The 25950-nt window shown below is 44.7% G+C and overlaps 1 protein-coding gene across 8 annotated transcripts in view; it reads left to right on the top strand.

Moving 5' to 3' along the window:
• The window catches only part of STOX2 (storkhead box 2), a 119612-nt gene that overhangs the window by 77728 nt on the left and 15934 nt on the right, over window positions 1-25950 (top strand). For 3 of the 8 annotated variants that reach the window (XM_002745183.7, XM_078366183.1, XM_078366182.1), the window contains exon 2: window positions 18253-18405. In XM_002745183.7, coding sequence (XP_002745229.3) covers window positions 18253-18405 — 153 coding nt within the window. Of the gene's footprint in view, window positions 1-4332; window positions 5485-18252; window positions 18406-25950 lie in introns of those variants that run through there. The other 5 variants (XM_035292558.3, XM_078366184.1, XM_035292559.3 and 2 more) reach the window with 3 other exon arrangements.

The following is a 25950-nucleotide window of genomic DNA, read 5'->3' as shown; positions in this document are numbered from 1 at the left end:
TGGGATTAAAGGCACAAGCCACCATACACCATGTTCTGAATCTGAACTTGGGCTGCCCTTCTTGCCTCCTCTTCCTCTACTTTGCAGTAATGAACCCTCAGCCCCAGGCAGGCCTGGCTTATGATCCCCACCTCCCTCCCATCAACGCCCCCACACGCTGGTCCATGCTTCCTCTCTGCAGGTCAGTCCTCTCCTTCCTTCAGCATGTATTTAGGGTCTTTCGTGGGCTAGGCACTTTCAGGAATATATCTGTAAATATAAAACATGCAAAAAACAGCCCTGGTTGTGGAGCTTACGTTATGACAAACAGGTTGTGCTTTCTCTTTTCTTTCACCTCTCCAGATTCTAGAACAAGTTTGCCTTTCCCTGGAAGCCATTGCTGACTGTTTCGACCCTGGTTGGTTCTTTTCTACCAATTCTTTTGGACACTGGTTACCTGCTCCTCTCCTTTGAAATATACTGCCTTGTATTTTTGCACTTTTATATGTGGGTGTCTTATCTCATCAATTACAATTTACGCTTCTTGAGGGCAGACACCATGTCATTTGTCCGTGAGAGTGTGCACCGAGGTTCATGTCCTCCATATGCACATGACCTTAAAGATGTTTAAATTCCCAAACTGACCTCAGGACTTTGCGGTTAGGTACCCGGTCCATATTTTTAATTGATTTAAGGGTGTTTATTGCTCTCTGCTCTTTCAAATGGAGCATCTCTAAGAGGATGCGAGACCATTAGTCATCAAGCGTTTCTTAAGATCCTGCCTGTGTCACTATGTGGCGCTACTATTTAATCTGCTGCCAAGGACGCGGGCAAGTGCCAAGCACAGCCTCTGCCCACACCTCATCAACTGAGCAAATCACCTCTGCAGTCCTCTGTGTGATGTTTGGAAATCTTTACTGTAACACCGAAGCTGTTATTCCAAGGAGAAAGAGGCACAGGGAAAGGAGGAGGACTCCTAATGACAGCTGCGTGTGATTCCCGAGCTCATCTCACCATCAGACACCAGGACCTAAAGCATCAGCGTCCTTTCTTGTCTTTCTCAGTGGAGGCCAGTGGTGTCCATCATGAAACCCATAGTGCTCTCAGTAGGGCAGCAACATGAGCTTGTAGGGGTTTTGCCTGACCATGTATACTCTAATCCATGATTTTCAATAAAAGTCTGCTGCGGGCAGTCGTCAGCCTCCAGCAGAGGCAACTTCTCCCAGAGACCCCACCTGTGAACTTGACCTCATTGGTCCATGTGCTAAGTAAGGAGACTGCTTCAATTTAAATTTAAAAATTGAGATATAGGTAAATGTAAACTCTTTTTTTGTTTAGAGAGGCTTTTTTATTCTAATAGTCAAGAGGTAGCATGTGTTGTTGAAGCAACAGACTTTCAACAACAATGGTTTTTTCGGATGATATAGAAAGTCTAGAACAGCATACGTAAAAGTGTAAAAGGTGGCCAGGTGCAGTGGCTCACGCCTGTAATTCCAACACTTTGGAAAATCAAGGCGGTGGGATCACAAGGTCAGGAGTTTGAGACCAGCCTGGCCAACATGGTGAAACCCCGCCTCTACTAAAAATACACAAAAATTAGCTGGGCATGGTGGCATGCACCTGTACTCCCCAGCTACTCAGGAGGCTGAGGCAGGAGAATTGCTTGAACCTGGGAGGTGGAGGTTGCAGTGAGCTGAGATCCTGCCACTGCACTCCAGCCTGGGTGACAGAGCGAGACTTCATCTCAAAACAAACAAAAAATAGTGTAAAAGGTAAAATTGACTTTCAGTGGCCAAAAGAACAGATTCGAGAGCCAGCTGCCTTGGGTTCAAATCCTGCCTCTGCTGTTTACCAGCGCTATGAGCTTCAGGAAGACAGTTCCCCTCTTTAAGTGGGGATCATACCAGTACTTAACTTACACAGTCCTTGCGAGGATTACATTAGTTTCTAAATGCGGACATCATAGGCCCATAGATAGATGAAAACATACATTCTTGGACATTAAAAATTATGACTACATTTTTATTTGTACATTATCATCCCTTTTCTTCAAGTATTTGGGTTTTTTTTTTCTTTCTCCACACATTTAACCTTTCATAGAACACAGAAGAAATTTGTCTTTAACTGTCAGGAGGTGGTGCAATGACCTAGGGCTTCCCAGAGGCTCTTACATTGCCGGGGCTACAGATAGCTCTATTTAGATGTTAATTTGTAATACATTTGTGATATGGTTATATGCTTGCATTCTTAAGCTGCAGATGCTTCTGAGGTCTGACCTGACAGTGATCAGACCGTGCCTGACAGGAATGGGCTGGGTTACACAGTTTCAGGTGGATTTATAACTGACAACACGCTACACTTAAAGAGGGCTAATGGGCCGGGGCGCGGTGGCTCACACCTATAATCCCAGCACTTTGGGAGGCCAAGGCGGGTGGGATCATGAGGTCGAGAGATCGAGACCATCCTGGTCAACATGGTGAAACCCCATCTCTAATAAAAATACAAAAAATTAGCTGGGCATGGTGGCGCGTGCCTGTAATCCCAGCTACTCAGGAGGCTGAGGCAGGAGACTTGCTTGAACCCAGGAGGCGGAGGTTGCGGTGAGCCCAGATCGTGCCATTGCACTCCAGCCTGGGTAACAAGAGCGAAACTCCGTCTCAAAAAAAAAAAAAAAAAGTGCTGATGAATGGGTGAGTGGCTTTGGCTGGAGGCCTGGTGCTGGGCCCTAGGCCCAGTCTCTGGCATAGATGAGAAGTGAAAGTCTTACCAAAGAGGAGAGAAACTCATGCACTAGAGGGGAAAATCAAGACCATATTTGGTTAAAGAATGGTTAAATATTTGGAGGAAGAAAAAAATCCCAAATACTTGAAGAAAAGGGAGGAGAATGTATAAATAAAAATGTAGTCATAATTTCTAATATACAAACATGTATGTTTTCATCTATATATGGGCCTGTTTGGTCCTTGGATGCTTCTGATCGAGCCTACGAGGTGAAATTGATGAGACTGTTGAATAGTGCGCCAGTAGCAGTTGGTGTGGAACACGTTCTCAAGGGGGTCACAGGGTGACAAATAGTCCAGGACAGGGAGGAGCTAGTGGCATGGGGAGGACTCAGCGGGAGGATGTCACATCCTCAGAGGGAAATGGATACACCACACCAGAGCAAAGTGGGGACCCCAGGAGGGCAGAGCATCAGGTGGTTGAGGTCATGGAAGAGGTTTTATTTAATAACATTCAAAGCAAGCATCTCAATGGATCAGTAGATGAATATATAGTCTGCATACCTGCTGTGTCCCAGACTCTAGGCAACAAGAGAAGAGCTGATCTGGGACATGGGGACCTGGTTAGCGTTTGCGGCTATTGGATGGGTGATGGGGCAGAAAAGGGTTATACATTTTGTAGTCTCCTGAGGACAGAGTGGGTGTCACTGTGCAGGGGTGACAAGAGACGCCAATTTGGACTCAACTCGAAGGGGGGGCCTTTGCCAGAGGGCCTGAGCTCCTTGAGAGGAGGTTTTGGTGGACAAGGATCCCGGTAGTCAGGAGAGGATAAGAAGCCTCCAGGATTTTAGCCTGGAGACCCACGTGTAAATCTGAGTTTTGGGGGCCCTTACAAAGAGCTTCAGTGCATTTCTCATCTTTGGTGGCACCCCACATTTTGTGCCCCTCGGAGCTGAGCTGCTGGATTCATGAGGCTGTGGGAGAAATGGCTGCACAGCCATCTGCCACCCTGTGAGTTTCTGAGAATGGGGTGATTTTTCGGTAATCTGGATCCTGAGTGGAGGCAGTGAGGGGTGCCTGCTTTGGTGTTACTCCGTTTGGGAGAGTTCGGCAGTGTTAGTGCCACTGCCCTGGGATTCGTTTTCTTTTCCTCTCTGACTCCATTTTACTCTGTTTTTTATGTGGCTGCTGCTACTCCTTCCATTCTGTCCTCTTAACTCCCGCCCCCGTTTTCCTCCTGAGATGTTTACGTGTTGTTTCTTGCACTTTGAATAAAGACTAAATGTTTTCTCTGCTGGCATAATTCCTGTGTGTGTGTGTGGTGTGTGTGTGTGTGTGTAAATGCATGTCCACAGGTGTACGCATGAGTGCTTCAGCCTGGGGTTTACAATGAGCGTGGCACCCACAGTGCAATGAAAAGGGCATTTTTACGCAGATACGTGATTCATGTTCACCTCGCTGATCTTAGCCGTAGACATTTTTAAGGAAAAGCAGAGAAAACAGCCAGCTAAAAAATCCCGTGAATCCTACTTCTCGGTGCGATTGGAGTTGCGCCTTAAGCGCAGGAGAGGCTCCCGCCGAGAGCGAGTTCCTGACATAGTGACCTCATTCCCAACGCCGCCCTCCCCGCGGCGCAGAAGCCGCACTGGCTGGCGCTGGGCGAGCTCCGCCGCGGCCCGGGCCGCGAGCCTGACGGCTGCGTGTCGGGAATGACGAGCCCCAGGCTTGCAGAGACTTGCACGGCAACTGGAATTTATGACAAATAGCTCACTGCAGCTAAACTTTGCTACGGCGTGCAGTGGAACCGCCTGTTACACACAGGGGGGAGATGCGTCCTTCGTCACCATGCAAAGCCAGCCTTAAAAAAATAGGAGCATGTGTCAGGTCTCTCAGTACGGACTGGTGAGTATGTGACGCCAGATCAATTTCAATGTGTGTGTTCTCTCTTCAAGCATCTGGAGGTATGTGCCCTTTTTACTGTTTTCATGATTTAAAAATATGAGTTGGTGCTAGTGCATGGGAGGGGGCCTGGGGCCCTCGGAGAGGAGAACGTGCCCCTCGCCACCCCGCGCCTGGGGTACATTCCGACCTCGCGTCTCCGCACTGCACAGACAAAGGAGCCTGCACAGACAAACAGAGGCTGTAGCTTTTCTTGGAGCGATGACTCATTTCAGTTCACAAAGGATTCTGGGCAGGGTAGTGAGAAGTCAGGTTGGCTGATCCGTCCCTATGACTTCACTTTGCAGAGAACAAGCAGAAGAGTGATACTGCAGAATCCGAGGCACTGCAGTGGGATGTTGGCTCAGCAAGTGGCTGTGATGTATGGGACAGGCAGGAACAGGATTCCAGCTGTTCCATGCAAATAGGATAAAAGAATGGTAAAAAGGATTCCTTTTTTCTTTTCCTTCTCAAAACGTTACCAGCCAAGTACATTCACAAAGCCTTTTTAAGGTGCCTTTTGCCAGCTTTTGAACTGAACTTGTGCCAGTATCTCAAGCCCTGAATTGTAAGAAGAGCTGAGAGTTCTGAGACTCATTTTTAAAAAGTAGGTCTACAAAGGTAAAGTACCAGATTCTTGTTGTGCTCCACCGGCCCTCGGTAGCCAATCTGAAATGCTCATTGAGGATACTATGGCTTGAAAGTTTACTCTTTCTTCTTATTCCAGATTCTAGGACGTCCGTTTCTGTTACTGGCTCCTTCTTGTGCTTGGATGCAACCCCCTAGCATGCACCATGCTTTAGCGTCAAAGCTACCTGGGGGATGGAGCCAGTCCAGAAAGGGTCAGGTAGGTTTCCCCTGCTTTTATTTCAAGAGTTGTTGTGTGCAAAGGAATATGGTGAAATGCCAGCACCACCTCTGAATAGGGTGCACTGTCCTCTGAAGAGTGATCTTGTCGTCGGGCTCCTCCAGTGGCCCCAATCTTAGGCAGTCCAGGTCTTCCCACTGGGGACTGCCCACCACACATGACCTCACCAGCACGGGACAGCCTAGAGCTCTCAGGGGACTGAGAAGTCCACAGCAGGAGGATTTGCCAGTAGGAAATAATTAGACCACCCCAGATTTCCTTCAGCTGTTTATCTGTCTCTCTTGCTACTCCGAGGGAGGAATTTTTTTCTTACCAATTAATACACAGTGCCTGAAATTTTGTGTACTGTTTGGCCTGTTAACCTACATGCAATGCACTAAAATCCAAGACAGGCTGATTTATGTGCCCAGGGACTGTTTCCAAGACTAACATCATATTGAGATCGTTATGAACCACTAAGGAAGTAAGCATATTTCATCATAGTCTGCGTTAGGATTCAGATGATGACAGAGCTGTTTTCTTACAACATCCATGGGCTTCTTACACAAAAGCTTTTTACAAAACATGACAGCAAAATGGTAAATTTTGGTCCTCTAAAGTACATTACATGCTTCATTTCCAAAGTGGAGCTTGGCACATCTGAAAGCGTGGTTTTACCGCCTCATCTCATGGATGGGTTCAGTACTGTTAAAGGTATTTCCGAGGTGAAATCCCATATGTAACTGGTAAGAATCATTAGAACATTTTTAAAGGCGCCTTGCACATCTTCTTTCTCTTCGCGGTCACATCCGTCCCATAGCTCCCCCTTTCACGGAAGAAAAGAAAACATGGTTCCTTTCTTCATTGGCAGACGTCTCTTCCTTCTGCATAGCAGTTTACAAAGTTGAGGATGTTGAGTCAGGTTTAAAGGATGTTTGGTCAGAGAAAACACAGCATAGTATGTTGCAAATTCAGTTCTATAGGTCCTCACACCCATCAATTCTACCCATCCTTAAAGACCTATTCAAAATCTCTCTCACCTGGAAAGTTCTCCCTTATCACCCCAACAGAAGGTCACTTTGAAATCCTTGAAGCTCCCATTATTGAATTCCTTTTCTAGTCATTCATGTGTTTTCCTGCTATAGCTCTTCTAAGGGTGTTTTGAACAGCAATGTGTATATTTCATAATGGTTTATATTTTCACACACGTATATTTTGTATTCCCACCTAAATTGTAAGCTCATTGAAGGCAGGGATCAAGATTAATGCTTTTTTCTGCTATCTACATCTCCTAGCAGTTCCCTAACATGGAAACCTTTTGATAAATAGTTGAATAGGAACAGGGGTAGTTTAAAAAGCAGGATTTTTTTTTTTTTGGCATAGAGAGTTAGAATGATCTTAAAATTAGCTTTAAGAATCTTCAGCCAGGCGCGTTGGCTCACACCTGTAATCTCAGCACTTTGGGAGGCCGAGGCAGACAGAACACAAGGTCAGGAGATCGAGACCACCTTGTCTAACACAATGAAACTCAATCTCTGCTAAAAATACAAAAAATTAGCTGGGTGTGGTGGCACGTGCCTGTAGTCACAGCTACTCGGGAGGCTGAGAGAGGAGGATTGCTTGAACCTGGGAGGCGGAGGTTGCAGTGGGCTGAGATCTTCACATTGCACTCCAGCCTAGACAACAGAGTGAGACTCTGTCTCAAAATTGAAAAAAAAAAAAAAAGAATCTTCACAGGGTAGATTTAGGTTAAGATGGACCTCAGGAGCCATGCTCGCCACTCTAGAAGTTGCGATGGTTCTTACCTTGAGACAGTGTCACAGCCAGGAAAGCTGCCTTACCCTGCTTGTAAAGGACTGTTACCGTTCGGCCAAATGAGCACATGAGACCCTTCAATGTGGACACTGGTTATGGTTTACTTGAGTTTACTGGACAAGCCATCCTTAAGTTATAAGGAGTAGGCTGAATTCGGGAAGTTTATGTGAAAGTCACTTTTTTTTACTCCTGCAGGACATTTTCCTTAGAAGAGAGAGCCAGAATGGCTACTAATAATTCAGGTCATATCAGAAATTATTTAACTCCTAGTGTTACTGATTTTTAGCACTAAGAGTACTTATTTAAGTGCTAAGTTTCCTTTCCCTTCCTTAGGTAAAGCATTGGCCCAACCTGAATTCTGAAGTAGGTCAAAGTCCCTTGATGTCTTTGCAGTTCTCTGTCCATGCTGTTTCTCATCTCCTGGTGCCTTTCTATCCCCAAAGTCCCTAGTGTAATGCGTGTTTGCTCTCCCAGCCTGCTGATGTGTCCCTAATGCTGTATATTCTGTATCTCTGATTAAAGCAATCCGATTAAACTAATTTATACTAGCGTAAGAAAGACCTCAGCACTCTTAGCCTTCCTAAGGATATTTTAGTTTTTTAGAAAGGTTTATTTTTAGGACCAAACACATTTTCTATTGGTAGAAATTCAAACACTGTCAACAGGTAAATTAGATAAATCTAGATGGGCTTGGGGAAGATATTTTTAGTACTAAGTACTGTTTATTAAAGATGAATTAGGTCTCAGGGTCACGGTAAGCACTCAACATCCATTATCTGATTTAATCCCCTCAGTGAGTCTATGAGGTAAACGTCATTATGCATACTTTACAAAAGAAGAAATTGAAACTCAAAAAATCAAATAATTTGCCCCAAATCACACAACCGATGAGGAGCAGAACTAGGTGGTGAACCGAAAGGTTTTCACTGCAAAGCCCGGGGCTTTACCATCGCCTTGTCGGGCTGAACTGAAGAGCAGAAATGACTTAACTGTACAGCAGGTTGGAATTTTTCTCTGCGTATCTGGTCTGATCCTCCATCCTGTCTTTCCTGCCTCTGAATTCTTACATCGTGCTTTCATAATGACCTCTATGGTCTATGGCAGTTGGAAGGGGTGGGAGGGCGTTTGGTTTTGGGGGAGCCGCTAGCCGTCAATCAGTAGAATTTTGTTGTAATTTGCGAGCTGCCAACCTGTCCATATTTGTAGTTTATTTAATTAGGCCTTCTTGTCCTATTACAATTGGATTTTACAGAAATCATCCCCACTATAGTTGTAATCCCTAAACTGATGAAGCAGAGAATACAGACGCTGAAAAAAAGCTCTGCTGATTCTAACGTAGAAAGAGGGAAAGCGAGTGTGTGACCCTGGAGTTGTTAGACGGATGTATTCAACTGTGGTTGGGGAATATCATGGGTGGAAATTGGAGCATCTAATGTGTCTGGTGTGAGGCCAGGTTCTGCTGCAGAATGAACACGGAAGAGAAGAACAGGGTGGCTTAAAATGAGAATTTACATTCTGTCCTAGGTGACGCCATTTACTTAGGTGCTCGGGTTCACGGAATTGCCGGACATCTGGGAGGTCCTATTAATTGCCATCTAGGACTGGAATTTCACCGTGATTTTATCCTTGTTGGTAAATGGCTTTAACTTCATTCTGGTTGAGGGACTGGAGAACAAGTGGTGTTGGAAGTCTTACAAGGTAGCAGGGCCTTGCCTCCTCCTGTCTGTGTATGTAGGACCTTTGTATTCCACAGGCCTTTGAGGATCTGCCATGTAAACAGCATCCAGCTAGGTTTTATCCTACATGCCTATCACATACCACCCTGGAAGTAGTTGATGATTTATAGTGGGGAGTTTTAGCAAAGGCCTTAATTACGGAAGCCTCCGATTGGTCCCATGGCTCATATTTTCATCCTCCCTTTTCTTCTACGCATCTATTGCAAATAGCTAAACGGTCCAACAAAAGTGTTAGATGCTCCTATCAGAGATGTCAGGGATCACCTGTGGCCATACAGAAGGTGGCTCTTGGCCAGGGTGCTCTTGCCCACCCCTGCCCATGGATGGCCCCCCTCAACTCGTGCCCTACTCTTTCTGCCTTGCCTGTCTCTGCCTATTCTGTGACAGCCTTTTACCTGCAGTCAAATCTCAGTAGCAAGAGCAATAGCTAATATGACTAATGAAAGGTTGCGGAGTGGGAAGATCGTGAGTTTCTTCTGTAGACCAATGAGCCAAGTAATCTGTCACTTCACCTAGTGGCATTAGACAGACTGATCGGCACAAAAGCTCAGGTGATGTGGGGGATGTTAACGCATTTTCTTTTCTTTTTTTTTTTTTTTTTTTTTTGGTGCCCTTAGCCACCATGGCTACTCTTGTTTACTCTCCTAAGAAGTTTCTTAGTAAGTGATAGCTAACGGACACCAGTATTTCAGTATGATTCGCCGGTGTCTTCTGTTTATGTTATCTTTTGATTAAAACAATCTACTCAAGTAATAGGTTAGGAATTGGACCTGCTTTTCTAATGCTTTACCTAAGGGACCCATTAGGTATTGAGGGTAAAGCATTAGAAAAGTTGTTATAAATCTCTAAATAGGCTACAATTCCTTTTTTATGCTGTTTCCTTCAGTTGATTATGGCAATCCGGCTCAGCCTTCAACTTCTGAAATCAGTGGCATTTCAAACAAACCTACAGTAAACTAGTACAAGTGACTTTTCAATGCCAGTTTTCTTCTGAATTTCAAATACAAACATTTGAAAGTCAAGAATAGTCGTCTGGTTTCAAAGGAAAGCTGCTTAAAATGCAGGAGCATGTGAGGTAACAGGAGCCGTGTACTCTGGCCCCCCGCTGTCCGGGTGTTGTGGTCTTCAAGAGAGTGCACGGGAAAGAAGTATGTGGGTTTTTTTTAGAGCAGTTTTTAAAAAAATACCTTAGTAGACCTTCTGTCAAAAGAACCAAACAGGCCAGGTGCAGTGGCACACGCTTGTAACCCCAGGACTTTGGGAGGCCGAAGTGGGTAGATCACGAGGTCAGGAGTTCAAGACCAGCCTGGCCAAGATGCTGAAACCCCATCTCTACTAAAAATACAAAAATTAGCCTGGCGTGGTGGCAGTCACCTGTATCCCACCTACTCGGCAGGCTGAGGCAGGGAATTGCTGAACCCAGGAAGCAAAGGTTGTAGTGAGCCAAGATCCGCCATTGCACTCCAGCCTGGGTGACAGAGCGAGACTCCGTCTCAAAAAAAAAGAGAACCAAACAGCATTAATACATAAAATTGGGGTTAATAAACTGAATTAAATTGTAAAACACAAGATTTGTCTGAGGCTCTGCATCTGAGAAGCTGTTCGCTTAACTGTAACCTCAGAAAGTGGGTGATTTTCCTAAGCTCAACTTGGCAAATCAATCAGCGGAATTTTGTTGTAATTTTTGTTCTCTGAAGAGTTTGTTGAGAGCAATAGAGTTGTGGCGGTATCTACTCCTTGTGGTAATTTTATTGGCATCCCTTATTTTAACTTGAGTGTTAATTTCGGCAGTGCAGAGAGCAAAAGGGGCACACATTCGTCCCTAGGAACGAAGCTGAGCAAGACTTTGAATTTAGAAAGAGAAAATGATGAAGCCTTTGTCGTAAGGAAAAAAATATTAGTAGCCAGTATTTGGAGCCATTTCTTTGAAAATTAAAGCCTATCTTTTTCAGATCAGATGAGCGTTAAAATAGTTTCCTCAGCATGATGGAAATACAGCTAGACACCCATACTATATGATACTTTTATGCCAAAATTCTGCTGCATTGATATAGGATCATAGGATTTAGGAGCCTGAAGGAATCTTTGAAATCATTTCATCCAAACTCTCATTTTACAGATGAGGAAACAGGCGCAGAGCGGATAATTGTATCTTGTTTTAAGAGACTGGGTACTTATGAAAATATCTCTTGAATGCTTTTTTATATTGGGAATTTCCCAATTATAAACTAGTACAGTTTCAGAACCGCGTTTGTGAGTGGGTTGTTTTGGTACAAGAACTTCATTAATGTCAAAGATAACCGTTCAACCCAGAGAATAGAGTACATTAACATTTGCAATGAAACATTGTATCTTAAAAGGAAAACAGCATCATTCACATGGAATGCTGGTGTTGAAAAACATGATTTAAAGAAAGCTAAAATAGAGAATGGAGGCTGGCACTTTCAAGGCTGTGTGTTGTGATGAAGTGCGCCTGGGAAAATTCTGGCTTTCCTTTTCTTACACAGGTGTACGAGGTTGGGTGCTATAAGATGAAATGAAATCGTTTTCTGTTGGCTTCTGTAGTAGGAATCTTTTGGAAAGCTACGGATATCATCCAGGAAGGAGCGAGTGTACGCTGTCGTGAAAGTCACATCCCTGGAGTTGTGCTGTCCTCCTGCATGTGGACAGGCTGAGGAGTTCCGAGAACCTGAATTAATGACTGCAAAAGTGAAAATGGCATTTACAAAGGACAGGGCTTTATTATAGTCATGTTTTGTTTTTTCCTGCACAAATAGAACCGAGATAAGAACAGTTTTGGAACTTGAGTGCTTAAAGGTATTTGACATATAATAGGCAGTCAGATATTTCTTGAAAGGATGAATTCTGTGAAAAAGAGCTTTTTTTTTTTTGAAATAACGCCAACTAAAGTAACTGACCAAGAAGTGAAAGGGAAACATAGATGGACAGATTTAAATAGTGAAAATGGATGCAGTTGATAAAGCCATTTCCTAAGGTAGGAGTGACTAGCTGTAGGCAATAGGAGAGCAGGTTGGCGTCTGCACCACCTCTGCCTGCTGTCTGCTGTGCGGGCAATTTTAGTAGTCACCAGTTCTTTCTCCAAAGTTGCACAAGAGTGATTTTCTCACACAAGCATATCGTGTGATTTGTCTGTATGAAAACATGGGCAGTGCCCCATCAGCATCAAGAATAATCTTGTCAACCAGGATCTGGCCCCTTCTGTTCTCTGCATCTCACCACCAGCCTGCCCCAGGAGAGACTGGACCTGCTCAGCTCTCCAGGCTCAGCTCCCGGGGCTCCCTGGGCTCCGGCTGCCCCCGACGCTGCCTGGGCTGTTCTGCCCCTCTTGGAGGGGCCCATCTTCCACACCCTCATCATCTACCTGGCTCCTCTCTTCATGCCAATTAGCTGACAGTGACCTCACAGGAAAGCAGTGTTCACATTTTCACTCATGCATTTTAAATGTTAAATGCTCTGAAAGCAGAAGTTTACTTACAGTTGTAATATTTTCATGTCTTTTCACATTTTAAGTTCACTTAAAAATCTATGGAATGCTTCCTCTGTCCCAAGCACTGAGTTTGGTTTTATCTGAATTAGCCGACAACAGTCCTCTGGGGACTGTACCTAAACGGATGTTTGTAAGAAAATAAAGCTCCACTAAAACCTCTCTACTCCCTCTTGTTCAGGACAATAGGGTAGAATTATAGCAGTTTAGAAAGAATTTGTTAGCTGACAAAGTACCAATGAGCTTTAAGATGACTTGTTGTTGGGCCGGGCGCGGTGGCTCAAGCCTGTAATCCCAGCACTTTGGGAGGCCGAGGCGGGTGGATCACGAGGTCAGCAGATCGGGACCATCCTGGTCAACATGGTGAAACCCCGTCTCTACTAAAAATACAAAAAATTAGCTGGGCACAGTGGTGCGTGCCTGTAATCCCAGCTACTCGGGAAGCTGAGGCAGGAGAATTGCCTGAATCCAGGAGGCGGAGGTTGCGGTGAGCCGAGATTGCGCCATTGCACTCCAGCCTGGGTAACAAGAGCGAAACTCCGTCTCAAAAAAAAAAAAAAAAAAGATGACTTGTTGTTATGAATGTGTTCTGAACTAATTCTGATGATAGAAACATCCGTCCTATAAATTATAGACAAGTAAGTTATAATTTATACTTCATGCAAAATATGGTAGTCTCTGTAGATTATGTAGATTATTGTGACCAATAATATTTTAGCAGTACTTACATTCTCTTTTTTCTTCTTTGAAGAAATAAATGTGGTCCAGTAGTTGGAAGAATTATCTTTCTTTCTTTTTTTTTTTTTTTTTTTTGAGATGGAGTTTCGCTCTTGTTACCCAGGCTGGAGTGCAATGGCGCGATCTCGGCTCACCGCAACCTCTGCTTCCTGGGTTCAGGCAATTCTCCTGCCTCAGCCTCCTGAGTAGCTGGGATTACAGGCACACGCCACCATGCCCAGCTAATTTTTTGTATTTTTAGTAGTGATGGGGTTTCACCATTTTGACCAGGATGGTCTCGATCTCTTGACCCCGTGATCCACCCACCTCGGCCTCCCAAAGTGCTGGGATTACAGGCTTGAGCCACCGCGCCCGGCCTAAGAATTTTCTTTTCTTTTTTTTTTTTTTGAGACAAAGTTTCACTCTTGTTGCCAGGCTGGAGTGCAATGGCATGATCTCGGCTCACTGCAACCTCCGCTTCCCAGGTTCAAATGATTCGCCTGCCTCAGCCTCTCGAGTAGCTGGGATTGCAGGCATGCGCCACCACGCCTGGCTAATTTTGCATTTTTTAGTAGAGATGGGATTTCTCCATGTTGGTCAGGCTGCTCTTGAACTCCCGACCTCAGGTGATCCGCCTGCCTCAGCCTCCCAAAGTGCTGGGATTACAGGCATGAGCCACCATGCCCAGCCGGAAGAATTTTCTAGTACCATATGTTAACGATGAGTAGTTGGCTTATTACGCAGGTTTGTATAGGGTCCACAGAAGATTATGGTAAACCTGAATAATGTTTATGTTGTGTTGAGAGATACCTGTGATTCCTTTAATACAGATCTTAAATGCATGTTCTAAACTTCACTTAATATATAATTATTCTTTCACAAAATGTACTCATTTGTATTAATTTTTTATTGCTATATAATATTTGTATTATAAAGTTATTTTTCAATAGTAACTGCTGTGTTTGGAGGACTGTACCTCATGCAGCTGATTGGGGGAGTCTTAGAAATTGCATGGCTAAACTTATTTGGTCTCTTTTTGTTTGTTTGCAATTATTTAGCAAAAATAGTAATAAAATTACAGTCCTTTAAGATTATTAAGAAATTCCTTGGATTATGATGTTAAAAATCGGTATTTATTCATTCTACAAATATTTGTTGGGTAAGCACCGCGTCATTCTAGGTGCTGGGAATGTGGCCTTCACATTGCCTTCTGTCATGGAGCTTACCTTCGAGTGGGTGAGACAGACAGTAAACCAGCGAACCAAAGCCAGTGCAGGGAGAGAAGACAGTAAACTTGGCTATGTTGGAATGGCAGGTGAGGGCTCTCTGATGAGGTCGACCCAAGGAACATCCCAGGCCAAGGGAACAAAACATACAAAGACCCTGAGTGGAGGAAATGCCTGGCATGCTCAGAGAGCAGAGGAGGTTGTGAGTGGAAAGTAAGGATGGAGGTAGGGACTGGTCCTAGCGTTGGGGGGCAGGCTCAGACCACGTGGGCTCCTGTAGGCCTACCGCGGAGCTCAGGTTTTCTTCCAGGGTCAGCAGGCAGTCCCTGGAGGATTTTATGCAGTGAAGTGGTGTGTTTTCTGTTTTCCTAAGAGCACCTTGGCTGCTCTGTGGAGAGGGGAGTGGCGGAGACAGGAGGGAAGGCTGAGCATTATCAGGGTATTATGATGGACCAGGTGAGAGATGATGGCAGTTTAGGAGAGCTCTAGGGGTGGAATTGAGGGAACAAACCAGGAAGCATTTGGGTGTAGACAGGCTTGCTGATGGGCTTGGGGGTGGGAAAGGAGTTTAAAGTCATTTATCTTAGTGTAATACAAAAATGAGAAGAGGTGGAGATATTTAGAACATCCAAATTCCATTTTGTTCTACATTGTGAGTTAAAACTTATTGCCCATATTCATTATTATGGTGAAACTGAGCTTTTCCAAAGCAAATGCCATTCAGGCACTTAAAGCATGCTGCCTCTTGGATTCGGCCACAATGAATGAAAAGAAATTAACTGAGAACATGGCAGTGAAACTAAACAAATGGTTTCACCTCAATCCACAAGGACAAGCATGACCTAAACCGAAGCGGTGATCGAGTTTCCTCTTATCACCTCTACAAAACCCAGAAACAGTGTGGCCTGCATTTTGGGGATCATATTTAGTATATTTGTATCTTTCATCTTCGGAGATGCTCTTAGTTATAATAGGAACATGTTTGACTGCATTAACCTCCCGAGTGATATCCAGGCCCAGAGGTGCTGGAATCTGCATTGACCCTCTCCCTCTTTCCCAGCTGATTTCATCTTCCTTTTCATCCGACTTTTAAAATCATCCCAGGTGACTTTCAGGTCCACATGGTTGACCTTACAACTCTGTAAGAAAGCTGGCTTCAGTGGCCCTGTCCTATACAGTGGTGGAGTGAGAGAAGGAATCACAGGACAGTGTCTCAGACTATCTACGGCCGAGCTGTAGGGCCTGCTGTGAGGAGGGCAGAGTCGGGCAGGTGGAGTTCCCAACTCTCGCCTCTGCTGCCAGCACTCAGCCAATATTTACATGTTTCTTATGTATTTACTGATTGACAGTCAGGGTCTCGCTCTGTGGCTCCTGCCCCAGGCTGAAGTGCAGTGGCACAATCTCAGCTCACTATAGCCTCAACCTTCCGGGCTCAGGGGATCTTCCCACATCAGCGTCCCAAGTATGTGGGACCACAGGCGCATGCCACCATGCCCGGCTAAGCTTTGTATTTTTTGTAGAGACGGTGTCTTGTCATGTTGCCCAGGCTAGTCTCAAACTCCTGGGCTCAAACAATCTGCCCTCCTTGGCCTCCAGAAGTGTTGGGATTACAGATGTGAGCCACCTGGCCCGACCCACATTAGGTTTTAGAATAAGACTTGGTTTGGGCTGGGCATGGTGCCCTGTCATCCAAATGCTTTAGGAGGTGGCCAGACTGTGGTCCTAGCTACTTGGAAGGCTGAGGCAGGAGGATCTCTTGAGTTTAATTAAGGTTGCAGTGAGCTATGATTGTGCCACTTCCCTCCAGCCTGAGCCATAGAGCCAGACCCTGTCTCAAACAAACAGCTTTTATGAGAATTTTTCCAAGGGCATCTCTTTATGATGCCTATGACCCACAGGCCCCGGAAATTTGTGTTCTAAGTTAGATCAGTTCCTGGCTTCTGCTGAGTTTTCTCTTCTTTCTTTTCTGGATGTAGGTACTGCTGTCTCCCTCTGGCCACTGGGATAATGTCTTACCCTTCTCATATCCACCTTGCAGAGAGTGAGCCACAGTAGTGCTGAGTGGAGCGCCATGTGGTCCAGGGAAAGGGGGGCATTGAACTGAGCTGGGTGTGGGAAGCAGGGTGAGGCCTGGGCCTTGGGTGCTGGAGTCCTGCCACTTTGTCGGAGGCACCTGCTGGACAATCCCCACATATGCTGACCTTCTTCCCAGGCCCCACTGCCTGATTTCAGCTGCCAAACCATTTCCCATCTAGTCCATCAAAGCAGCAGGTTTTTCCCTTAGGGACTCTGCCCTCCTCTGCAAACTAGGAACTGTGGCTGGCACGGCTTTAGGTGCCTGGCTGTGAGGAGGCTGGTCCACCCCAGAGCAGCCGACACCTTCTTGGGGAGATGTTGCTTAATGCCAGAGTCTCGGTTTCCATCAGCCATGGGAGCTTATTGCTAGCAGGCTTCGGAAACAGAAAAAGGAGAGATTATGTAATACATTTGGGAAATCAGATTCGAAACCTAACAGACCTTTCTGTGAGCCCTTCTGTGTTCTACTGTGGTGACAGTTTGCCGCCTCTTTCTGTAGGACATCTTTTCAAGCGAAATCTTGGAGGACCCCAAGTATGAAACAGGTGGCACTCAGGTGTCAGGAGCTGACTTTCCTACTCTCCCAGCCTCTGCTTCTGCTGGGGCACCTCCGTCCCAGAAATATTCCAGGGATCCTGGCGCCATAACTTGAGAATCACTGCACTGCGGCGTCAAGACGAGAAATGAAGACGGATATTTGCATTGTAGGCCGACATCTTGTAGTCACCGTCTGTCTCCATGTGATGCTGGGTCTTCAGCCTCTCCTGCCTCCGTTGGCCCTTTTAGTATGCAGGAGGCCACAGTCTCGGAGAGAATTGTAATCTCCCTTCTCCCGCTCCTCCCAGGCCGTCATCCCCATGGCCACCACAGTCATCTTTCTGAAATTCACACCTGTCTTTGACCTTCCATGGCTCACCATCCCTAGTAGAACGCAGAGCTTGCACACCCAACTCTGTTCGTGGTCGTCCCTACCTACCTATCTCCCCAGAAAACGTCTGTTTATAGGGCTCAGCCCCTCAGGGACACACCTGCTCTTGAGCACTGTGTTCAGATTACACCTCCTTGGTGAAACCTTGGAACTTCCTGCTTCCGGGTCCCACCCTCACCTCCAGGTGATGTTATCCTTCCTCTTCTCTCAGCTCCCAGGTGTTGTTCTGTTCTCTTGTGTGCCTGCCACACAACACTGGGACTTTGATCTACTTTTCTGTCTCCTCCACTTAAATAGAAACTGAGGGCAGAGATATCTGGGGAGGGGCGCGCACTCACTCTGCCTGCAGCTCCCATCCCCCCAGCAGGTGCATAAAGGCGTTCCATGTTTGAATGAATGAATCAAGTTACACAAATGCAATTTGTCGAGATGTGAATGGCGGTTATTAAATAAATCAGCTCCAAGTTAATCAAATCACAAATAAAAGCCTGTTGCAAGACTTTCCGTTCTAGGACTGTTTCAATGAGATCTCAGATGTTAGTTTTATTTGTTGAGGCAGTAGGAGCTTCCACTGCATATGGAAGTCTTTCCACCTGAGTGGAAATGGTAAGCAGCTTCTGTGTTCAGAGCTAACTGTGTTCATCAGAGCAGGGCTGGGTGGACGCGTGAAGGTGGGAGGGGTGTGGACACGTGAAGGTGTGTGTCTGACAGATGACCGGGTCTTTTAAATAAATAACCACTCACTTGAAAATTGTCTCTCTGCAGGTGATGTATCACCAATCAGTATGTCTCCCATCAGTCAGTCTCAGTTTATTCCACTCGGGGAAATCCTCTGCTTGGCCATCTCAGCAATGAACTCGGCAAGGAAACCTGTCACCCAAGAAGCACTGATGGAGCACCTGACCACGTGTTTCCCAGGTAACGAGGCGGGAACGTGGCACTTTCCAGGTGGCAGTGTGCTCTGGTCGCCCTAGGGCCTCGCATGGACTGTTCTTCCCATGTTTAAAGATAATAGGAAAAAATTATTCCCCAAAACTGACCAGAAACTTTCCTTACCTCTGTAATTAAAAATTCAGGCTCCTGTATGACATCAAAAATAACTGCTTCCGCTGTCATACTTTTTAAATTGGCACTGAGAGGGAGAAATTAATTTAGAATCCATGAAGAATCTGGCAAAAACGGTCAAGACTCCCATCAGTCTTTGCAATCTAATCTTTAAATACATGAACGTGAGGGTTCAACAGCACAATTTAAAGGGTCGTGTCAAACAATGTGTGTCATGGCTGGACAAGTTTCAAGAAAATCGTATTTGAAAAATTAGTTAAGATTTTATTTTAAAAAATAAAATATTTACTTTTCTCTTAAATATTATAAAAAGGAGGCAACAGCCCAGCTGTTGTGTGAGTGGCATTTGACGCTTTCAGTGCTGGAAGGTGTTAGGAAGGGTGACAAGCTGCAGAAGGCAGGACCCTCTCTCAAGAGAGCCAGTGTCATTATCGCCCCGCCCCCAAATGGAGGTCCTGCCAGAGTTGTCAATCTCATGTTTCAAGAGAATCTGGAAATTTGGTTTTATGGGAAATCTCTACATTTCCTTAAATATTGACAATTTGTGTGTGTGTGTATGTGTGTACATTATAACATTTGTGTGCCAGCAACATGCAAGTCAAATGAAATACATTATCAGGCTACATTTCCTTAAATATTGGCAATTGTGTGTGTGTGTGTGTGTGTGTGTGTGTGTGTGAACATGCAAGTCAAGTGAAATACATTATCAGGCTACATTTCCTTAAATATTGGCAATTGTGTGTGTGTGTGTGTGTGTGTGTGTGTCAGCAACATGCAAGTCAAGTGAAATACATTATCAGGCTACATTTCCTTAAATATTGGCAATTGTGTGTGTGTGTGTGTGTGTGTGTGTCAGCAACATGCAAGTCAAGTGAAATACATTATCAGGCTACATTTCCTTAAATATTGGCAATTGTGTGTGTGTGTGTGTGTGTGTGTGTGTCAGCAACATGCAAGTCAAGTGAAATACATTATCAGGCTACATTTCCTTAAATATTGGCAATTGTGTGTGTGTGTGTGTGTGTGTGTGTGTGTGTGCCAGCAACATGCAAGTCAAGTGAAATACATTATCAGGCTACCAGTTTGCCAGCTTGGTGTGGACTCAGCCTGCTCCTAGATTATATTAAAAGGGAACGTTTGATATCTTTTTCATCCAACTTGCCAGATATTTTAGTAAATAGAAGCCGTTAATTGTATCAGTTAGCTTTTGCTACAAAAATGCCGGGTAACAAACAACTACAGAACATCAGAGGCCTACAGCAACCAACGTTGATTTCACATTGATTTCACTCATGCTTCTGTGGGTTCCCCAGGAGTCAGCTGATCCAGGCAGGGCCCAGCAGGGTGGTTCTGCTCCATCTGAACCCATACTATTTAGAAAAGGGGGCGAATGGAGATCGCTTCCGCTCATGATGGCAGAGGCGCCAGAGCACAAGCCCACTGCGTAAAAGGCTCTTCAAGCTATGGTCGTGCCCACGCCACTAACATTGCATTGCCCAAAGCAAACCTGCTAAACTCAAAATCAGGTGTGGGGAAGTGCACCCCACGCATGGGAAGAGATCGAGAGGACTAATTAAGCTAAGTAGAGATCTAGTCTACCATATCGGTCTCCCTGCTTTGCCTTTTGCCCCAAAGAAATGTTTTCTCCCTCTTCTTGCGATAATTCCTCCTCTTTCAAGATTCTAATTAATATATTTTGGTGTTATGTATATGGTTCAAAAATCTCTAACATGAACTCGCCTTTGCAACATACAAATTATTTTATGTTTTCTAGCATTGTATTGTCTCTGACTATTTTTACTATCTGACTGCCTGTCTCTTTTTGTTAAGAGCCAGGCAATCCCCTTTTCTTTCAGTAGTGAGAGAAGCAGAACCCCAGGTGAGAGCCACCTAAGTGGGGTGGGGGGGGACAGATGGTGCTGGCAAACACGATGGTCTTTAAGGAAGGCCCTGCTTTCTGCCCTATGAGTGCATAGCCGCTTCTGACATCAAACAACCTTTGATGAGCTTTTTAAAGGGAGGTTTTTTTGGGGGGAGCTTTTTAAATTCTTATATTTTTATATAGCTTCATGAGAAATCACATGGCTTTTCCGAAATTGGTTACATACCTCCCATTACGGGGCTATAAAATAAAGAATGGAAAGAACATAGAGCCAATGTATAATAGTAAAATGGGCCGGGCACGGTGGCTCAAGCCTGTAATCCCAGCACTTTGGGAGGCCGAGGCGGGTGGATCACGAGGTCAAGAGATCGAGAACCTCCTGGTCAACATGGTGAAACCCCATCTCTACTAAAAATACAAAAAATTAGCAGGGCATGGTGGCGCGTGCCTGTAATCCCAGCTACTCAGGAGGCTGAGGCGGGAGAATTGCCTGAACCCAGGAGGCGGAGGTTGCGGTGAGCCGAGATCGCGCCATTGCACTCCAGCCTGGGTAACAAGAGCGAAACTCCGTCTCAAAAAAAAAATAGTAAAATGCGCCTCACTGCCAAGCAGCTGATAACAATATCACTAAGTTGGAATACTTTGTGGAGTAATCCATAGGTCATTTGTCCTTAAAAGAATAACTGTTTTGCTAGCTTTTATGGGAAGGAAAGTTAAATCCCAAGGCCCTGGTTTTCAGACAGACTGAGGAGCTTTTTCTTCTGTGTGACTCTAATGACTCGTTGGTCAGCCTCAGACGTTTGCAAGGACACCATACAAACCCTAGTCTAGCGCAGGAGTTTGCTAACCTGCAGGCCCAGTGTGGGCCACCACCTGTTTTTGTTAAATAAAGTTTTATTGGAACACAGCCGTGCCCATTTGCTCATGGATGATCTTTGGCTCCTTGTGTGTTAGTGGCAGAGTTGAGTCGTCTCGATGGAGATTGTATGGCTAAAAGCCTAAAATAGTTACTGTCTGGTTCTTTGCAGAAAAAGTCTGCTGACCCCTGGGCTAGGGCATGGGGGCAACTATTTAAAGTTCTGATCAGCAATAGCTCCAGATTTTAAACAGGTATTTTATTAAAAATGAGTTTGTTTCCTTCCTGCCTGCTGTCTTTTCTTTCTTCTTAGCTCCCTCTCTCTTTCCCTTTCCTTCCTTCCTTTGGTTTCTGTCTGTCTTTTGCTATCATGTAAGCTACAGCAGAAGAAAATATTTTGGAAAACCTAACCCTTTAAATCATATTTTTAATGACAATTCTAAGACTCTGAAGGGATTTAAAGATCTTATATATATATATTTAAGGTAAGAAAAAAGTATTTGGTTATTTTTTTGTTTTGTTTTTTGTTTTTTTTGGTTTTTTTTTGCTCTGTTGCCCAGGCTGGAGTACAGTGGCACAATCTCAACTCACTACAAACTCTGCCTCCCGGGTCCAAATCATTCGCCTGCCTCAGCCTCCTGAGCAGCTGGAATTACAGGCGCATACTACCATGCCTGACTAATTTTTGTATTTTTAGTAGAGGCGGGGTTTTACCATGTTGGCCAGGCTGGTCTCCAACTCCTGACCTCAGGTGATTTGCCCGCCTCCGTCTCCCAAAGTGCTGGGATTACAGGCATGAGCCACTGCACCTAGCTAGTTATTTTATATCTTACCATTCAGAAATCAAGTTTTTGAGCCTATTTATTATTAAAATATTTGAGTTCTTATTTAATTTGTAGATCAATATAATCTAGAATTTGGCTTTTCTTGTTTTGGGCATCCATATTCTAAAGAAGGTTTTTAGTGAAAAATCTTCTAATAAAAATTTCTGATACCTCAAAAGTTGGCTGAATTTTTGAAAACCAACTCAACAGCTTTTATCTGTCAGTTTCCATTACACAATCAAGAATATTTTTTAAAGGTTTATAAAGAATAATACTTGCTTCTCATATTTCTAAATAACTACACATCCATCCATCCAGACTGAATAATGATTTAAATTGGTCTGGTACCTGTTAAGCTAGTGCAACTGAATCTTTCTGGGAGGAAGGCTGACCTTCAGGGACATAGAGCTAGACCCATTAGGCTACGTGTGTAGTTGAACTTGACTTTAGAGATGGCTGGAGAAGGTTAATATTCCACACACCGTATTATGTCTCCCGTTCACTCCTTATGTCGGCTCTTACTGAATTCTTCTTCAGCCAGTGTTCTTCACAAACAAGCATAATCTAAAGATGGTCACCACCCTGGTCAACAAGGTGAAACCCCTTCTCTACTAAAAATACAAAAAATTAGCAGGGCACGGTGGAGCGTGCCTGTAATCCCAGCTACCCAGGAGGCTGAGGCAGGAGAATTGCCTGAACCCAGGAGGCGGAGGTTGCGGTGAGCCGAGATCACGCCATTGCACTCCAGCCTGGGTAACAAGCGAAACTCTGTCCCCCCCAAAATAAATAAATAAATAAAAGGTTTCCGCCTAAAGTGCTTTGAACAGGTCCACATGCTCTCTTTTCTGACAGTTTGTCATATTTACAGGACTAAAGCAATACGTTGGGGCTGATTGCCATGGCTCACGCCTGTATTCTCAGCACTTTGGGAGACTGAGGTGGGCAGATCACTTGATGCCAGGAGTTCAAGACCAGCATGGCCTACATGGCAAAACCCCATCTCTACTAAAAAGTACAAAAATTAGCTGGGTGTGGTGGCATGCACCTGAAATCCCAGCTACTCGGGTGACTGAGATATAATTGCTTGAACTTGGGAGGCAGAGGTTGCAGTGAGTTGAGATCGTGCCACTGCACTCCAGCCTGGATGACAGAGTGAGATGTTGTGTCAGAAAAAAAAAAAAAAAAAAAAAAAGGCAACACATTGGTCTACGTAGGTCACATTGTCATGCAGTATTTTTAGATAGTTATTTTTGCTTTGAAAACCGTAAAGGTGTGGAAGAGGTCAGGTTCAGCCCTGTTAGGATGTCAAGTTTATTTCTGTTCCTTAAGCCTCAGAATCTGAATTCATGATGAACCTCAAGAGTTGAATTTGGGAGCAGTGGAATTTACAGACATTAAACATCCCTCACAACCATCGCTGTCTCAGGTCAACCCTGCAGGTTTCTGGTAGAACCCTGAATTTCATAGACATCAATCAGTCAATATACTAGGGCTTAATAATAAAATGATAATCATAAACATAAGCAACGTTCACTTAAGTCTGAAAACTCTCAGATAGCATCGAAAATGGATTGGACGGGGCAAAGAATGTTTCTAGTTTGCAATATCAAATTAAACGTTATCTGATTGATATACCTGGAAACCCAAGACATAAGAAAATTTAAGTACAAATTCTCTGTGGAAATAGAGAACTTTTTCTCTATTTTTTCCTTTTTATTCTTCATCTGAGAACCACTGGAGAACTTGTTTTTAAGTAAGTAAAGGTGATTGCATTGTAGTCATGATTTTATATGTCAATAGCTTTCTGAGTTTCCTAAGATCACCATTTGGAGGGCCTACACTTAGCAAATTCTACACTAAAATTAAATTTTTGCTTTATAGTAATAGCTATTTCCATGAAGTATTCTTTGGCTTCCCCTTATCAGGAGCCATGATAAACTGGTCATAAATATTTATAAATGAACCTTACGAGTCTTTGAAAAGGTTTGTCACATTGTTGCCTAAAAGTATGCTACCATTTAAGATGTGGTTGGTTTTAAACACAGGCTTGCTATCTTGGTGGCTGTGCCACACGACAGCAGGCATCATTCATGAGACTGCAGTGCAGAGGTGTGTCCTCATTTCAGAAGGTGGGTTCCATGTGAATGGTGTCCCCTGAAATTATTCACGGAAGGCACTTTGGTCGGGAGAAACAGGAAGATCACTTGAGCCCAAGAGTTTGAGACCAGCCTGGGCAACATGGAGAAATCCTGTCTCTATAAAAAAAATCTAAAAATTATCCAGGCGTGGTGGTGCATGCCTGTAGTCCCAGCTACCTGAGAGGCTGAGGTGGGAGGATCACCTGAGCCTGGGGAAGTCAAGGCTGCAGTGAGCTGAGATCTTGCCACTGCATGCCAGACTGTGCAAGGGTGAGACCCTGTCTCAAAAAAAAAAAAAAAAAAAAAAAAATTCATTTCTATTTTGTACAGAAAGTATTATAAAATTCAAAAAGAAATTTTGTTATTATTGGTCTTAAAATCATTTGTATAAAAACTAATGTTCTCTTACCAGAAGTAAAACATTAGACTAAAAAGAAACCATGAGACTCAAAAATTAAATAATTATATTAAACAATACATTATGAACTATGCTGCCTTTTCTGATTTGAGCACTAAGGATGCCTTCTGCAAATGGTAATGCAGATGAGTGTGTATGTTACCTTACATTCATGGATTTTTCCCCCTTGAGAATTCCAGGCTCCTTCTTCCTTCTTCCCTCCTGCCCTCCCTCCCTTCCTTCCTTTCTTTTTCTCTCTCTCTCTCTCTTTCTTTCTTTCCTTCTTTCATGGAGTCTCACTCTGTCACCAGGCTGGAGTGCTGTGGCATGATCTTGACTACTGCAACCTCCACCTCACTGGTTCAAGTGATTCTCCTGCCTCAGCCTCCCGAGTAGCTGGAACTATAGTCACGTGCCACCATGCCCAGCTAATTTTTTGTATTTTTAGAAGAGATGGGTTTCACCATGCTGGCCAGGCTGGTCAGGCTGGTCTCAAACTCCTGACATTGAGATCAGCCTTCCTCAGGCCTCCCAAAGTGCCGTAGGCCATTTCTAATACATTTCCTACTTTGGAAGGACTTGGGCAGTTGAAACATCTCAGCTCACCAGGTGTTCTGGGTTGTGGCACATTGTTCTTTGAAGGCAATCTGGTTTTCTGGGTCCCTTCCCAAAGTGGAGGCTAACTCCCAGCTACTATTTATTGAGCACTTTCTGTGTGCCAGGCACTGCTCCCCACACACCAAACTTCTTTCACCTCAGCCCTGCGGCTGCAGGTACTGTTGTTACCTACCTTCTGATGATGGTAAACAGAGACTCAGAGAGGCTCAGCGGCCTCAGGTGGTGCCAGCTATCTTCGTTTGCTGGGGGCGGCTGTAACAAAGTGCAGGTGGCTCAACCGACATGCATCCTGCAGTTCTGGAGGCCAGCAGTCCAGAATCAAGGTGTCGGCAGGATTGGTTGTCCTTCTGAGAGCTGTGAGGCCCCTGTCCCCGGCTTGCGATGGCGCCTTCTCTGTGTCTCCTCACACTGTCTTCCCTCTGTGCCTTTCTGTCTCCATCATTTCCCGTTTTAGAAGGACGTCAGTCATATTAGATTAGAGACCGCCCTCAAGACCTCATTTCACTCCAAAGACCCCTTCTCCACATAAGGTCATATTTACGAGGGGTACTGGGGGTTAGGATTTCACATGCAAATTGGGGTGGGGAGTGTGTGATTCAACCAGTGACACCAGCTCACCGTGATAGGGCAGGGTTTCAACCCAGCAGCCTGGCCCCAGCCTTTCAGTCTCCACACCACACTGC

The sequence above is a fragment of the Callithrix jacchus genome, chromosome 3, assembly GCF_049354715.1.
Source record: "Callithrix jacchus isolate 240 chromosome 3, calJac240_pri, whole genome shotgun sequence".
Lineage (NCBI taxonomy): Eukaryota > Metazoa > Chordata > Mammalia > Primates > Cebidae > Callithrix > Callithrix jacchus.
The sequence above is the reverse complement of the archived record's forward strand: the minus strand, read 5'-3'. Positions and strand labels throughout refer to the sequence as shown.